General features: G+C 45.7%; 1 protein-coding gene across 6 annotated transcripts in view; it reads right to left on the bottom strand.

The window, feature by feature from the left end:
• The window catches only part of NRF1 (nuclear respiratory factor 1), a 242,709-nt gene that overhangs the window by 85,627 nt on the left and 141,350 nt on the right, over positions 1-15,732 (bottom strand). For all 6 annotated transcript variants that reach the window (XM_063926730.1, XM_063926729.1, XM_063926733.1 and 3 more), the window contains 2 exons: positions 7,774-7,968; positions 5,400-5,501 (listed from right to left, as the gene is read on the bottom strand). In XM_063926730.1, the coding sequence (XP_063782800.1) occupies positions 5,400-5,501; positions 7,774-7,968 (297 nt within the window). The remainder of the gene's footprint in view (positions 1-5,399; positions 5,502-7,773; positions 7,969-15,732) is intronic.

Raw genomic sequence — 15,732 nt, 5'->3', positions numbered from 1 at the left:
GATGTTGTCTGACTGAATCAGCACCGGCTGGTTTTGAAGCAGGGGTTTTGCTTGACTTAGGGCATTGTAAATGGCCCTTATTTCCAGAATATTTATGTGTAGGGAAGCTTCCAGACTCGACCACTGTCCTTGGAAGTTTCTTCCCTGAGTGACTGCCCCCCAACCTCGGAGGCTTGCATCCGTGGTCACCAGGACCCAGTCCTGTATGCCGAATCTGCGGCCCTCGAGTAGATGAGCACTCTGCAGCCACCACAGCAGAGACACCCTCGCCCTCGGGGACAGGGTGATCAGCCGATGCATCTGAAGATGCGATCCGGACCACTTGTCTAACAGATCCCACTGAAAGATCCGTGCATGGAATCTGCCGAATGGAATTGCCTCGTAAGAAGCTACCATCTTTCCCAGGACTCGCGTGCAGTGATGCACCGACACCTGTTTTGGTTTTAGGAGGTCTCTGACCAGAGATGACAACTCCTTGGCCTTCTCCCCCGGGAGAAACACCTTCTTCTGTTCTGTGTCCAGAATCATACCCAGGAACAGCAGACGCGTCGTAGGAACCAGCTGCGACTTCGGGATATTCAGAATCCAGCCGTGCTGTTGTAGCACTTCCTGAGATAGTGCTACTCCGACCAACAACTGCTCCCTGGACCTCGCCTTTTTAAGGAGATCGTCCAAGTACGGGATAATTATAACTCCCTTCTTTCGAAGGAGTATCATCATTTCGGCCATTACTTTGGTAAATACCCTCGGTGCCGTGGACAGACCAAACGGCAACGTCTGGAATTGGTAATGGCAGTCCTGTACCACAAAACGGAGGTACACCTGGTGAGGTGGGTAAATGGGGACATGTAGGTAAGCATCCTTGATGTCCAGTGATACCATGTAATCCCCCTCTTCCAGGCTTGCAATAACCGCCCTGAGCGATTCCATTTTGAACTTGAACTTCCTTATATAAGTGTTCAAGAATTTCAAATTTAGAATGGGTCTCACCGAACCGTCTGGTTTCGGTACCACAAACATTGTGGAATAGTAACCCCGTCCCTGTTGAAGGAGGGGAACTTTGATTATCACATGCTGGAGGTACAGCTTGTGAATTGCCGCCAGTACTACCTCCCTGTCTTGGGGAGTAGCTGGCAAGGCTGATGAGGTAACGGCGAGGGGGAGAAGTCTCGAATTCCAGCTTGTATCCCTGAGATACCACTTGTAGAACCCAGAGATCCACCTGTGAGCGAACCCACTGGTCGCTGAAGTTCCGGAGACGGGCCCACACCGCACCTGGCTCCACATGTGGAGCCCCAGCGTCATGCGGTGGACTTAGTGGAAGCAGGGGAGGATTTTTGTTCTTGGGAACTGGCTGTATGGTGCAGCTTTTTCCCTCTACCCCTGCCTCTGGGCAGAAAGGACGCGCCTCTAACCCGCTTGCCTTTCTGAGGCCGAAAGGACTGTACTTGATAATACGGTGCTTTCTTAGGCTGTGAGGGAACCTGAGGTAAAAAGGTCGACTTCCCAGCTGTTGCTGTGGATACGAGGTCCGAAAGACCGTCCCCAAACAATTCCTCACCCTTATAAGGCAAAATTTCCATGTGCCTTTTAGAATCAGCATCACCTGTCCACTGCCGAGTCCATAATACTCTCCTGGCAGAAATGGACATCGCATTAATTCTAGATGCCAGCCGGCAAATGTCCCTCTGTGCATCTCTCATATATAAGACTACGTCTTTAATATGCTCTATGGTTAGCAATATAGTGTCCCTGTCAAGGAAATCAATGTTATTAGACAGGGAATCAGACCACGCTGCTGCAGCACTACACATCCATGCTGAAGCAATAGCAGGTCTCAGTATAGTACCTGAGTGTGTATACACAGACTTCAGGATAGCCTCCTGCTTTCTATTTGCAGGCTCCTTTAAGGCGGCCGTATCCTGAGACGGCAGTGCCACCTTTTTTGATAAGCGTGTGAGCGCCTTGTCCACCTTAGGGGATGTCTCCCAGCGTAACCTATCCGTTGGCGGGAAAGGGTACGCCATTAGTAACCGCTTAGAAATTACTAGTTTCTTATCTGGGGAACCCCACGCTTCTTCACACAATTCATTTAACTCATCAGATGGGGGAAAAGTCACTGGCTGCTTTTTCTCCCCAAACATAATACCCTTTTTTGTGGTAACCGGGTTTATGTCAGCAATGTGTAAAACATCTTTCATAGCCGTAATCATACATCGGATGGCCCTTGTGGACTGTACATTTATCTCATCCTCGTCGACACTGGAGTCAGACTCCGTGTCGACATTTGTGTCTGCCATCTGAGCCAGCGGGCGTTTTTGAGCCCCTGATGGCCTCTGAGACGCCTGGGCAGGTGCGGGCTGAGATGCCGACTGTCCCGTCGTCAAACCTTTTATGTAAGGAGTTGACACTGTCTGTTAAAACCTTCCACATATCCATCCACTCCGGTGTCGGCCCCGCAGGGGGCGACATCACACTTATCGGCTCCTGCTCCGCCTCCATGTAACCCTCCTCATCAAACATGTCGACACAGCCGTACCGACACACCGCACACACACAGGGAATGCTCTGACTGAGGACAGTACCCCACAAAGTCCTTTGGGGAGACAGAGAGAGAGTATGCCAGCACACACCACAGCGCTATATAATCAGGGATTTACACTAACAAAAGCGATTTTCCCTATAGCTGCTGTTATATATAGTTCGCGCCTAAATTTAGTGCCCCCCCTCTCTTTTTTACCCTTGATGCCTGGAAACTGCAGGGGAGAGCCTGGGGAGCAGTCTTCCAGCGGAGCTGTGAAGAGAAAATGGCGCCGGTGTACTGAGGAAGATAGCTCCGCCCCCTTCTCGGCGGATTTCTCCCGCTTTTTTATCTGTATAATGGCGGGGGATTATGCACATATACAGCTTAAAAACTGTATTGTGTGTCAATTAGCCATGTAAGGTACTCTAATTGGTGCCCAGGGCGTCCCCCCCCCAGCGCCCTGCACCCATCAGTGACCGGAGTGTGTGGTGTGCATAGGGAGCAATGGCGCACAGCACTGAAGACCGAAGTCTTCAGCCGCCGATTTTCAGGATTTCTCTTCGGTCTTCTGGCTCTGCAAGGGGGACGGCGGCGCGGCTCCGGGACCGGACGATCGAGGTCGGGCCCTGTGTTCGATCCCTCTGGAGCTAATGGTGTCCAGTAGCCTTAGAAGCCCAAGCTAGCTGCAAGCAGGTAGGTTCGCTTCTCTCCCCTCAGTCCCTCGTAGCAGTGAGTCTGTTGCCAGCAGATCTCACTGAAAATAAAAAACCTAACAAATACTTTCTTTACTAGAAGCTCAGGAGAGCCCCTAGTGTGCAAACAGCTCGGGCCGGGCACAGATTCTAACTGAGGTCTGGAGGAGGGGCATAGAGGGAGGAGCCAGTGCACACCAGATAGTACCTAATCTTTCTTTTAGAGTGCCCAGTCTCCTGCGGAGCCCGTCTATTCCCCATGGTCCTTACGGAGTACCCAGCATCCACTAGGACGTCAGAGAAAAAAGGGTTGAGATTGCCTAAAGGATAAAATAGAAAAGGGGCAGACTAGATGGGCCAAGTGGTTCTTATCTGCCGTCAAATTCTATGTTTCTATCAGTGTACCACAGAGGTTTTTATTTTTTTGTTTAGTTTTTAATAGTAATTATCGATTTGAATGGTTTCCTCAGGATGTGCCAAGGTCAAAATGGCTTATACTGCCTATTAATTCCTGTGAAATGCGAGGACAGACCTCATAAAATTTGGAACATTTACTTCTTTGGTAGCATCTCTACTAAAAAAATATATATATAATTAAAGCACCCACCTTAACATCTAGTTATTAAAATATTCTATTTGCAAACTGTAGTCTATGGGGGGAATTCAGTTGTGGCAGCTGAGAAAACACATACGTCTGTAAACTTATCACGGATTCTATGTGTTTTCATCCCCGAAAAAATATAAATTTTTGGGAAAAACAACGGTCTAAAGTGAAACATCAGGGAGGAAACGTGGAAAAAAAAAAAAAAAAACCTTACTTTTTTTTCTCCTGAAAAAGTAATCAGGGCTAATTGAATTCCACCCTAAGTATTAAAATGACAAAGGTCCCGATTCAGGTCCTGACATGTTGTGGCTACAGGTGCAACGTACCTATGTTCGGTATATTGCGCAAGCGCCGGACCATACTGAGCATGCATAGTATGAGTCCTGCGTCATCAAATGTAGTACCGCTGGAGATGTTGGATGATTGACAGTCTGCAGCCATTTGTGGTCATGGAGAGAACAATGAAGGGAGTTGCAAAGCCAGGATCTCAGTCTTCACAGAGCTATGGCAACCAGTCCACATACCTCATGGGTTACTCAGCCAGCTTATGGTGTTGCAGTTGATCCTATGCTGCATCCTCAGATGCAGCAGAGAATCACACATGTATGCAGGAGGTGGTTACTTATACCAGACATTTCCTGCTGCATTAACATATGTTAGCATCGCTGCTTCTTTTAAATAAGCAGCAGCGATGCTATTTCCAACCACATCTGAATCACCCCCAATTAACTACAGATGTGTCCACATGCACCTATCCTCAAATCACACCAAATAGTGCCATCTGGCATCCACACACTTAGCCGCACCATGTGACATTTTCTTAGATGCGTCTTTATGTGCTACTATATACCAATTCCTCTGCAACAAAATAATAATCCTAACTACTTAGTACACTTTTAGCGACTTAAGATGCAAAATGAATGAAACATATGTAATCTGAAGAAAAAGGCAAAATGACAGAGGTCCTATACGAGTGACTTATACCACACCATCATGCTTAACTTACTACTTTATAACAACTCGTGACAAAAAAAATCTATTCCCAAGCACAGTTAATAAATAGTACACTATTAGCGAATTAAGATGCAAAATTCATGAAAAAAATAGGAATATCTGCCCGTGGTGGATCCACTATGTAATAGCAGGCGTCTTGCACCATATGACATAAAAAGGACAGGCATATGAGGACACATCTGTTTTGTTAGTAACGCTATATCGAGATAATGAATTTATATCAGGATGAAATCATGCGACTGCATAAAGGTATCGCCCACAAAAAGCAAATTATGCCCAGACAATGAGATTATCTGAAACTATAATAAAATTAATGAATTAATACTCAATGGTGACATATACAGGTTGCACCCTACTGGAACAGTAATAGTCAATAGATTGGACTACAGTAGGAGTGAGAAGAACCAGTCATATGGTCTTAGAAGGAATATTCTCACAGCTTACCCGTCCATCCAATTTAAATGGAAAACGCCAGATTCCAAATAGCATGAATAAAGGTTAGTATTCCAATTAATGGTCCCTCATCTACGGTATTCTTTCTTTCTGTATACTCTTCATGTCTTACCTCTCCATCACTGACTGTGGAATAATTCACTTGTGCAACAGTGACTGTAGTTGGTAGCTCTGATGCATCTGCAAGCGTGGCAACTGTGGCGCCTGTACCAACCTGTGATAAACAAAGCATTCGTCTCATGGTCTTTTCTTAAAACAAAGAACTATAGGAAAATTTACAAAACTGGGACGTGACATAGAAGATGAAATTTTATGTAATTAAAATGTAGGGTTTTGCACCTAGAACCTGGTAACAACTCAGCAACTTACATATTATACAGAAAACAGGGGAAAACACAGGTGATAAATGACTCAATACTGTTGACAGAAAGTGGACGTGAAATGCACAGTGCTAGGCAGCAGGTACAAGTGCAAGTGGGATGAGTAATACCCCTTTCACACCGCACAAATAACTCTGTATCGACCTGGCATATTGCTGGGTCGACACGGGTCGGCGTGCGGTGTTAAAGGGGCATAGCCAAAATCGCAGGTCGCCTGACCCGGCAATTCAACCCGGGAATAAAGCAGTGTTATACCCGGGTTGAATACCAGTGGCTGCGTAAACAGGCTCCCGGGTCAATGCGTCCCGGGACCCGTTTACTACAGCAGGGAGAGGCGGCACGATGATCTCATCTCCAAGCACCAGCCCTCCCCCACCCCCCGCTGCTATGGCAACCCGCCCGGCATATTGCCGGGTCGGGGAAGCCTTCAGAAGCGGCCAATGCCGGATCCCACCCGGGAAGGACCAGTTTCCAATTCCCGGGTGGGATCCGGCATTGGCAGTGTGAAAGGGGTATGAAAGGGTCTGACACGTTGCGGCCCCGGCTCGGACCCAGGTTCAAAATACCGGGTCGGACCGAGGTTTGCGGTGTGAAAGGGGTATAGGTAGACTACATGTTATATATGAAGTAATGTATTAAGGACTTCACTGTAAGGAAGGAAATAAAAACTCAAGAGGGATCAACGGGAGAAAACAGCACTAATAAAAGGAACAGAAGAAGTGAATTATAAAGAGATGGAAAAAAAACAAAAAAAACAGGTGTTTGTTTACATTGGGAAAAGAAATGGCCATCGAATGCGTATAAACATATTTAAGGACAACACCAAGATTTGGCGAATTGACTTTCATACCATGGACCATACAGAGTCCAAGGAGCTCACTGGCTGGTGATGCGGAACTGACTACTTTCATGCAGTTCGATTACTGGCACACATTAAATACAGTATAGCTTTAAATCATACTAAATAACCACCTAGACTTTATAACGTATTCTATGTAAGCTTTCATGAGTAGGGCCATCTTCCCTCATGTTCTTATTCTTTTTCTTACTTTAATAGTCTTCAACTGCACCAAATCCAGCAGTCTTCTGCCAGCTGATACTTATGTCAGTGTCAGCAGCTATGTTTATTTACCCTGTACTTGTCCTGTATTGTCCCCAACTGTAAGTTGCTGTTTTCCTGTTTTGACTATTTGTTTATGTACTCTGTAATTGGGCACTGCGGAACCCTTGTGGCGCCATATAAATAAGGGATAATAATAATAATAATAATAATAATATGGAATTATGGTATTACAGGTCGACAGTGTCTAGGTAGACATGTGTAAAAGGATGACACTTGAAAAGGTTAACACAAGGTTTTGTTTTTTTTAGGTTTTTGGGGTGTCAATTTGTTTGTAAAAATGAAACCCCAATTAGCGTACAGATTTGCTCGACATGCTTCGGGCAAGATGCCTTGCTCCTCTACCACTGCACATAGCGCAGGTTACCGTTCCCAATCGTAGTCCACGTGGATGGTAAAGTATGAAAAAGTTGAAAATGCAAAAAATTCCAAAAGACCTCATGTCGACCATATGTTGTGTCAACCAACTGACTGGATACCATTATATGGCTACACCACTGTATAATATATAAACAAATTTATTAGCATTACTGCCTCAAAGCACTGAAGTCATGGACTCGCTTCCCACCATGGCCCTTACTGTGTGGAGTTTGTATACTCTCCCCGTGCTTGCGTGGGTTTCCTCCCACAATCCAAAAACACACTAGTAGGTTAATGGTCTCCCAACAAAAATTAACCCTAGCGTTAATGTGTGTGCATGTACATGTAATAGGGAATAAAGATTGTAAGCGGATATGAATGGCCAAATATTCTCTGTAAAGTGCTGCGGAATGTGTGCGCTATATAAATAACTATCAATAATAATAGTAATCTGAAACTACAGTAAAATAGATCCTACAAAAGCAACGACAGAAAACACAAAAATAAAGTAATAAGATGTTAAATGTTGACATCTTTGGTTAAATGAAAATTTAGATGATTAAAGAACACAATTCTGATAGATCCTTCTGTAGGATTCCCACTAAAATTAGAGACTAAGAACAAACCTGAATAAGGGACACTGTACCATCTGGGTTGCTTATAGTCTGTACCACTGTCTGTGAGGGCACCAGATGTGCAATGCTATGCGCTGTTGTCACATGATGTGTCTGCTGATCTTCAAATGCATATAAAAGATCTTCTCTCCCATGTTGTTTGTAACAGTTCTTTACTATCGTTCGCAATGCTTGTGTCCAAGAAACCTGCAATAGGGAGTGTTATTACTGCTTTTTGGTGTACAGTAGGTGTAATCTATCATTAATTATCATGTTTCATTAAACTAACATTCTCCGCATAAATCCGTAACTGGCCCTAAATATTTTAAAAGTCAGAAAATAGGATTTTAATTACCTACCGGTAAATCCTTTTCTCGTAGTTGGTAGAGGATACTGGGGTTCCATTTCGTACCATGGGGTATAGACAAGTCCACTAGGAGCCATGGGCACTTCAAGAATTTGATAGTGTGGGCTGGCTCCTCCCTCTATGCCCATCCTACCAGACTCAGTCTAGGAAACTGTGCCTGAGGAGACGGACACTTGAGAGATGGATAGATAAGGATAGTAGTGAGATTCCGAACTAGCACACACAAGAGGAAAGCCAAGCTAACCAAACCTGAAACAGGAACAGCAACGTCTGAACCAACATTACTTAACTAAGTAACAGTGCAGGAAAAACAAAGCACCGGGCGGGCGCCCAGTATCCCCTACGGACTACGAGAAAAGGATTTACCGGTAATTAAAATCCTATTTTCTCTTACGTCCTAGAGGATACTGGGGTTCCAATTAGTACCATGGGGATGTACCAAAGCTCCCAAACCGGGTGGGAGAGTGCTGAGGTTCCTGCAGAACTGACGGACCAAACTAAAGGTCCTCAGAGGCCAAAGTATCGAACTTGTATAACTTAGAAATATTTTTTGAATGTGACAAAGTAGCTACTCGGCAGAGCTGTAAAGCCGAGACACCACGGGCAGCCAGCCAGGAAGATCCCACTGACCTAGTAGAGTGGGCCTGTACAGATTTTGGACATGGCAAACCTGCCATGGAATAAGCATGCTGGATAGCGAGCCTGATCCAGCGTGCAATTGTCTGCTGAGGCAGGACACCCAATTTTATTGGGATCATAAAGAACAAACAGCGAGTCCGATTTTCTGTGACGAGCTGTTCGCTTTATATACACCTTCAAAGCCCTCACAACATCCAAAGACTCTGAAGTAGCAGAGGTGTCGGTAACAACCGAAACCACAATAGGTTGGTTGACGTGAAACGCAGACACCACCTTAGGAAGAAATTGCGGACGAGTCCTGAGTTCAACTCTATCCTCATGGAAAATTAAATAGGGGCTCTGGTAAGTAAGACAACGCCCCCAGTTCCAACTGAAGCCAAGGCCAACAGTGTGACAGTCTTTCACATAAGATATTTTATGTCCACCTCCTGTAACGGTTCAAACCAGTCCGATTGGAGGAACTGCAGCAGCACATTGAGATCCCAAGGTGCCGTGGGAGGCACAAAGGGAGGTTGGATGTGCAGAACACCTTTCAAGAAAGTTTGGACCTCAGTGAGTGAAGCCAATTGTCTTTGAAAGAAAATGGACAAGGTCGAAATCTGGACATTTATGGAGCCCAGACGTAGGCCCACATCCACACCTGCCTACAGAAAAAGCAGGAAACATCCCAGATGAAATTCCACTGCAGAATAATTTCTGCTCTCACACAAAGAGACATATTTCTTCCAAATACGATGGTAATGCTTAGACGTTACCCTCTTCCTGACTTGGATCATAGTCCGGATAACCTTGTTAGTGATCCCTTTTCCTGGCTAGAATCAGCCGTTCAACTTCCATGCCGTCAAACGTAGCCGCGGTAAGTCTTGATAGACGAACGGGCTCCCTGTTGCAGAAGATCCGCGCGAAGAAGTAGAGGCCATGGATCTTCAAGGAGCATCTCCAGAAGGTCCGCATACCCGGACTTTCTTGGCCAGTCCGGATCAATGAGTATTGCTTGAACCTTTTCCCTTTTCATTCGCTTTAGAATTCTTTGGATCAGAGGAAGTGGAAGAAACACATACACCATCTGATAGACCCATAGAGTCGTCAGGGCGTCTACCGCCACTGCCTGTGGGTCTCTCGACCTGCTTGAGCTTCTTGTTGAGACGAGAGGCCATCATGTCGATTCTGTGGCTATCCCCGATGTGTCAAGCACCTGAACACTTCCGGGTGAAGGCCCCACTCCCGCGGGTGTAGGTCGTGTCTGCTGAGGGAGTCTGCTTCCCAGTTGTCTACTCCTGGAATGAAGACCGCTGACAACGCCACAGCGTTTTTTTCTGCCCAGAGGAGAATTCTTGACACCTCCGACATTGATGCTCTGCTTTTCGTTCCGCCCTGTCGGTTTATGTAGGTCACTGTCGTCACATTGTCCGACTGGACCTGAATGGCCCGATCTTGAAGAATATGTGAGGCCTGCAGAAGGGCGTTGTATATGGCCCTGAGTTTCAGAATGTTGATAGGAAGGATGACTCCTGACTTGACCATCTTCCTTGAAACTGCACCCCCTGGGTGACTGCTCCCCAACCTCTGAGGCTTGTGTCTGTGGTTAACAGAATCCAGTTCTAAATTCCGAACCTGCGACCCTCGACTAGGTGAAAAGTCTGTAGCCACCAAAGAAGGGAGATCCTGGCTTTTGGCGACAGACGGATCCTCTGGTGCATGTGAAGATGGGATCCGGACTATTTGTCCAACAGATCGAGCTGGAAGGGTCTTGCGTGAAACCTTCCGTATTGAAGCACCTTGTAAGCGCCCACCATTTTCCCCAGAAGGCGAATGCATAGATGCACCGATATCCGGGTTGGCTTCAGGACATCCCGAACCATTGACTGGATTACCAATGCCGGAAGGAACACTTTCTGCGACTCTGTGTCCAGTATCATTCCCAGGAATGGAAGCCTCCATGTTGGCTCCTTGTGAGATTTCGGAAGGTTCAGAATTCACCAGTGATCCCGGAGGAGTTTGGTTGAGAGACCAATGCTGTCCAGCAACCTTTCCCTGGACGGTGATTTTATCAGGAGATCGTCCAGGTACGGAATTATGTTCACTCCCTGGGGTAAATTTACTGAGACGGGAGTTCTATTTAAGATGGGATGTTGCCTATAGCAACCAATCAGATTCTGCTTCTCATTTATCTAGCACCTTCTAGAAGATAATATAGGTTGAGTATCCCATATCCAAATATTCCGAAATACGGAATATTCCGAAATACGGACTTTTTTGAGCGAGACTGAGATAGTGAAACCTTTGTTTTTTGATGGTTCAATTTACACAAACTTTGTTTAATACACAAAGTTATTAAAAATATTGTATTAAATGACCTTCAGGCTGTGTGTATAAGGTGTGTATGAATCATAAATGAATTGTGTGACTGTAGACACACTTTGTTTAATGCACAAAGTTATAAAAAAAATATTGGCTAAAATTACCTTCAGGCTGTGTGTATAAGGTGTATATCAGAGGTTCTCAAACTCGGTCCTCGGGGGCACACACAGTGCATGTTTTGCAGGTAACCCAGCAGGTGCACAGGTGTATTAATTACTCACTGACACATTTTAAAAGGTCCACAGGTGGAGCTAATTATTTCACTTGCGATTCTGTGAGGAGACCTGCAAAACATGCACTGTGTGTGCCCCCGATGACAGAGTTTGAGAACCTCTGGTGTATATGAAACATAAATGCATTCTGTGCGTAGACTTGGGTCCCATCACCATGATATCTCATTATGGTATGCAATTATTCCAAAATACGGAAAAATCCGATATCCAAAATACTTCTGGTCCCAAGCATTTTGGATAAGGGATACTCAACCTGTACCTGTAATCTGATTGGTTGCTATAGGCAACATCCCATCTTAAATAGAACTCCCATCTTAGTAACTTTACCCCCCTGTTTGCGGAGTAGAAACATCATCTCTGCCATCACCTTGGTGAACACCCTCGGTGCCGTGGAGAGACCAAATGGCAGGGCCTGGAACTGGTAGTGACAGTCATGCGGTGCAAACCGTAGGTAAGCCTGATGAGGCGGCCAGATCGGAATGTGAAGGTACGCATCCTTGATATCCAGAGACACTAGGAATTCCACCTAAGATTACCGCTCTCAGAAACTCCATCTTGAATTTGAACACTCGTAACTACAGGTTCAACGACTTGAGGTTCAGAATCGGCCTTACCGAACCGTACAGCTTCAGTACTACAAACAGGTTGGAATAGTACCCCTTGTTTTGCAGATGAGGTGGAACTGGAACAATGACTTGAGTCTGTACCAGTTTTTGGATGGCATGCTGTAACGTTATATTTGCCTCTTGTGAAACTGGTAAGCCTGATTTGAAGAATCTGTGAGGTGAGAGCTCTTGGAACTCCAGTCTGTAGCCCTGGGAAATAAGATCCATGACCCAGGGATCCTGGCACAAACTTGACCAGATCTGACAGCTGATAGCCTTCCAGGCACTGAGGTCTACCATCATGCTGAAGGCTTTGAGGAAGCAGAGCCTGAGCTCTGTTCCTGAGCGCCTGCAGTTGCTGGTTTGCATGGTTTACCTCTTGCGCTGCTGGAGGACATAGAAGCACCTCTGGATTTGCCCTTGAACTTGGCCATCCGAAAGGACTGCAACTTAGAAGTTGAATAAGTCTTCTTGGTTGGGGGGGGGGGGTGCGGAATGGAAGATACGTAGGCTTACCCGCAGTAGCTTTGGAGGTCCATTTGTCTAGTTCATCTCCAAACAAGGCCTCTCCCGTGAATGGTAGGCCTTCCACGCCTTTCCTGGAGTCCGCATCAGCAGTCCACTGGCGTAGCCACAAGCCTCTGCGTGCCGACATTGCCATAGCGGTGGTGCGTGCGTTAAGCAAGCCTCTCGCTTTTATGGCCTCCACCATAAAGTTCGCAGAGTCCTGTATATGCTGCAGGAGTAAAACAACATCCCCCTAGGCAAGGAATCTAACCCCTCAATTAGGTTACCTGACCATTTAGCAATGGCTTTAGTGATTCCGCACATACAATAGTGGGTCTTTGGGCCACCCCAGCAGCTGTGTACAATGATTTGAGTGTAGTCTCAAGTTTACAATCAGCCGTATCTTTTAGGGAGGCTGCACCAGGGACAGGCAATACAATCTTTTGTGACAGCCTAGTGACTGATGTGTCCACTATGGGTGGATTTTCCCATTTTTTTCCTATCTTCCAAAGGAAAAGGAATAGATGAGAGCAACCTTTTAGGGATTTGAAATTTCTTATCAGTATTAACCCATTGTTCTTCAAACAGGGTATTCAATTCCTTTGACTCAGGAAAAGTGACTGAGGACTTCTTTTTTACATTAAAATAAGATTCCTCACACTCCTCCGACACCTTATCAGGAATATGCAGAACATCTCTGATAGCCTCTATTCCCTGTGATAGAGATGCATCCCCCTCCTCTGAGTTCACCTCCCCCTCCTCCATGTGTGACCTGTCAGAGTCAGACTGCAGGATAAGGGCCAGAGATCGTTTTGGGGACTGAGTCTCTGTTCATAAAGTCATCCACAGTCTGTTTTAAGTATTGCGTCTCTTTCTCATTACGGGCCAATTTTGTAGAAAGAGTGGAGATCATTTCTTTAAGAGAATTAACCCACTGTGGTTCAACCCTGCTATTCTGGGAAGGTGCACTGCCCTGAGTACCCAGTAGTGATCCCCCTGGTAAGGAAATACACTCCGCTGTACATGAAACACACTCTTTGTCTGACATAATGTAAATGTGACAGCACACACACACACACAGGAAAAGGTTAAGCACAATTAACCCACAAAGAGCCTTTCAGGGTGACACAGTTGTTGGAGCCAGCACCCACCGCGCCCTCACTGGTAATGCCAAGCTTAGCTGGGTCGCAGACCAAATACCCTGATAGGGGACTTAGTACACTAATAGACGCTCCCCCACCTGCTATGACCCCCTGGTACCACTGAGGTAATTTGGAGTCACACCGGAGGAGCTGCACGTCCCTGTCAGCGTCTGTGTCCACTGCAGAGGTAAAATGGCGCTGGTGAGCTGCTGGATCCTCTCATAGTGAAGCCCTGCCCCTTCAATGGCGCGCGGTCTTCCCTTTTTTTTATACTGGCTGAGGTAATTTTTGTGCATAAAATGGAGCAGAACCCTTTTAAGGCTGTGTTTGCCAGTCTGGTTACTGTGTACAGTGACGCCGTTGTGTACTGTGTCCGGAGACACATTCCACCCCGTTTAGAAGCCATGCTTCTCCATACCCTCGTGCCACCATAATGGGCGGTGCCCCGTACTCACCACTCTTCATTCTTCTGGCTCTGTTAGGTGTGGCGGCGTGCTGCGGGAATGTACGCTCGCCGTGGTGGGGCTTGTGAATAGTTCCCTCAGGAGCTCAGTGTCCTGTCAGTGGGGAACGGGACCATTAACCCTTCAAGAGGTTGGGCCGTTTCCCCCGCTAAGTCCCACGAAGCAGGCAGGCTGGTGCCAACCAGCCCTGCCTGAAAATAACAAACATAAAATAAATGCAGAAAACTCTTCAGGAGTGACCGGCACCTCCGGGCATATTTTCTAAAATGGGTCTGGTAGGAGGGGCATAGAGGGAGGAGCCAGCCCACACTATCAAATTCTTAAAGTGCCCGTGGCTCCTAGTGGACCCGTCTATACCCCATGGTACTAAATGGAACCCCAGTATCCTCTAGGACGCAAGAGAAATTAATTTTAGAATAACAAAATTGTTTATGTAGTATAAAATAATAATAAGCAGAAGTGGTCATAGGAAATCAGACATGAGATGCACCACTACGGCAGATTTGCTAAAATTAGTTTAGGTTTAAACAAATAGTAATATATGAAATATAAAAATGATCTACATTTTTTTACATCTCTGTTTATACATAAGTAAACCCACTTTCCTATTTTATTCTACTAGACAATTGTAATATTTTATTCTGTTTTAGGCTTCTATACCTCAATTGAGCACACACTTTCTCACATATACATACTAGTTCACACTTTTATTATGTATTCCTGGGGAGTCCACAATATAGACATGCATCAACAGCAGAGGCCATAATGTAAGTGTACACACATTGTCAGCAGTAACAATTTACAGTAGGAAGTATGTTCACTAACACATCCTGCGCCAGTAAAATGGTGTGGAAGAGAGACAGCTCCGTCTCAGTAGTCTGCTGCATTATGAGAAGTATTAGATGAGCCAAATGCAAACCCATTTGTGGGATTGGTGTTTAATTTTTTTTTTTTTTAAACTAATTTTCTATTTGAAGCGTTCATGTTCATGCAACGTTACAGGTTTGTTTGTTTTTTGGGTTTTTTTTTTCCAGTTACATGAAATACTACTTTGCTCCAGTAATTATGAAGTCTTTCTTGAACAAACAGGCGGCTGTGATGACTGATACAGGCCACATGCTGCAATGGAATACATACGATTTACCGGCGGACAGGATGTCGGCTGTCAATATCCCGACAGCGGCATCCTGTCCTCTAGAATGCCAGCCACAGGGCGAGCGCTAAGAGTACTCTTGCGGACCAGGTGGCTCGCCACAGTATCTATTCCCACAGTATCTATTCAAGGACACCCACGAGTGGATATAGCCTTGGTGAGCCGGGATTCCGCCTGTCGGTATTGTCGGCTGTCGGAATTTCAGCGTCTGTATCCTGTACACCGGGATCCCGACAGACGGCATTTTAACTGCAACATCGCAATAGATATCAGTCACAGGCCCAATACTGCATCATGTGTGGCATGGAGAAGACAAAGCTGGTGTATAGTACAGGTTGAGTATCCCATATCCAAATATTCCGAAATACAGAATATTCCGAAATACAGAATTTTTTGAGTTAGAGTGAAATAGTGAAACCTTTGTTTTCTGATGGCTCAATGTACACACACTTTGTTTAATACACAAAGCTATTAAAAATACTGGCTAAAATGACCTTCAG

The sequence above is a fragment of the Pseudophryne corroboree genome, chromosome 6 (assembly GCF_028390025.1).
Source record: "Pseudophryne corroboree isolate aPseCor3 chromosome 6, aPseCor3.hap2, whole genome shotgun sequence".
Taxonomy (NCBI): domain Eukaryota; kingdom Metazoa; phylum Chordata; class Amphibia; order Anura; family Myobatrachidae; genus Pseudophryne; species Pseudophryne corroboree.
Note: the sequence above shows the minus strand (reverse complement) of the source record. Positions and strands in the feature narration are given on the sequence as shown.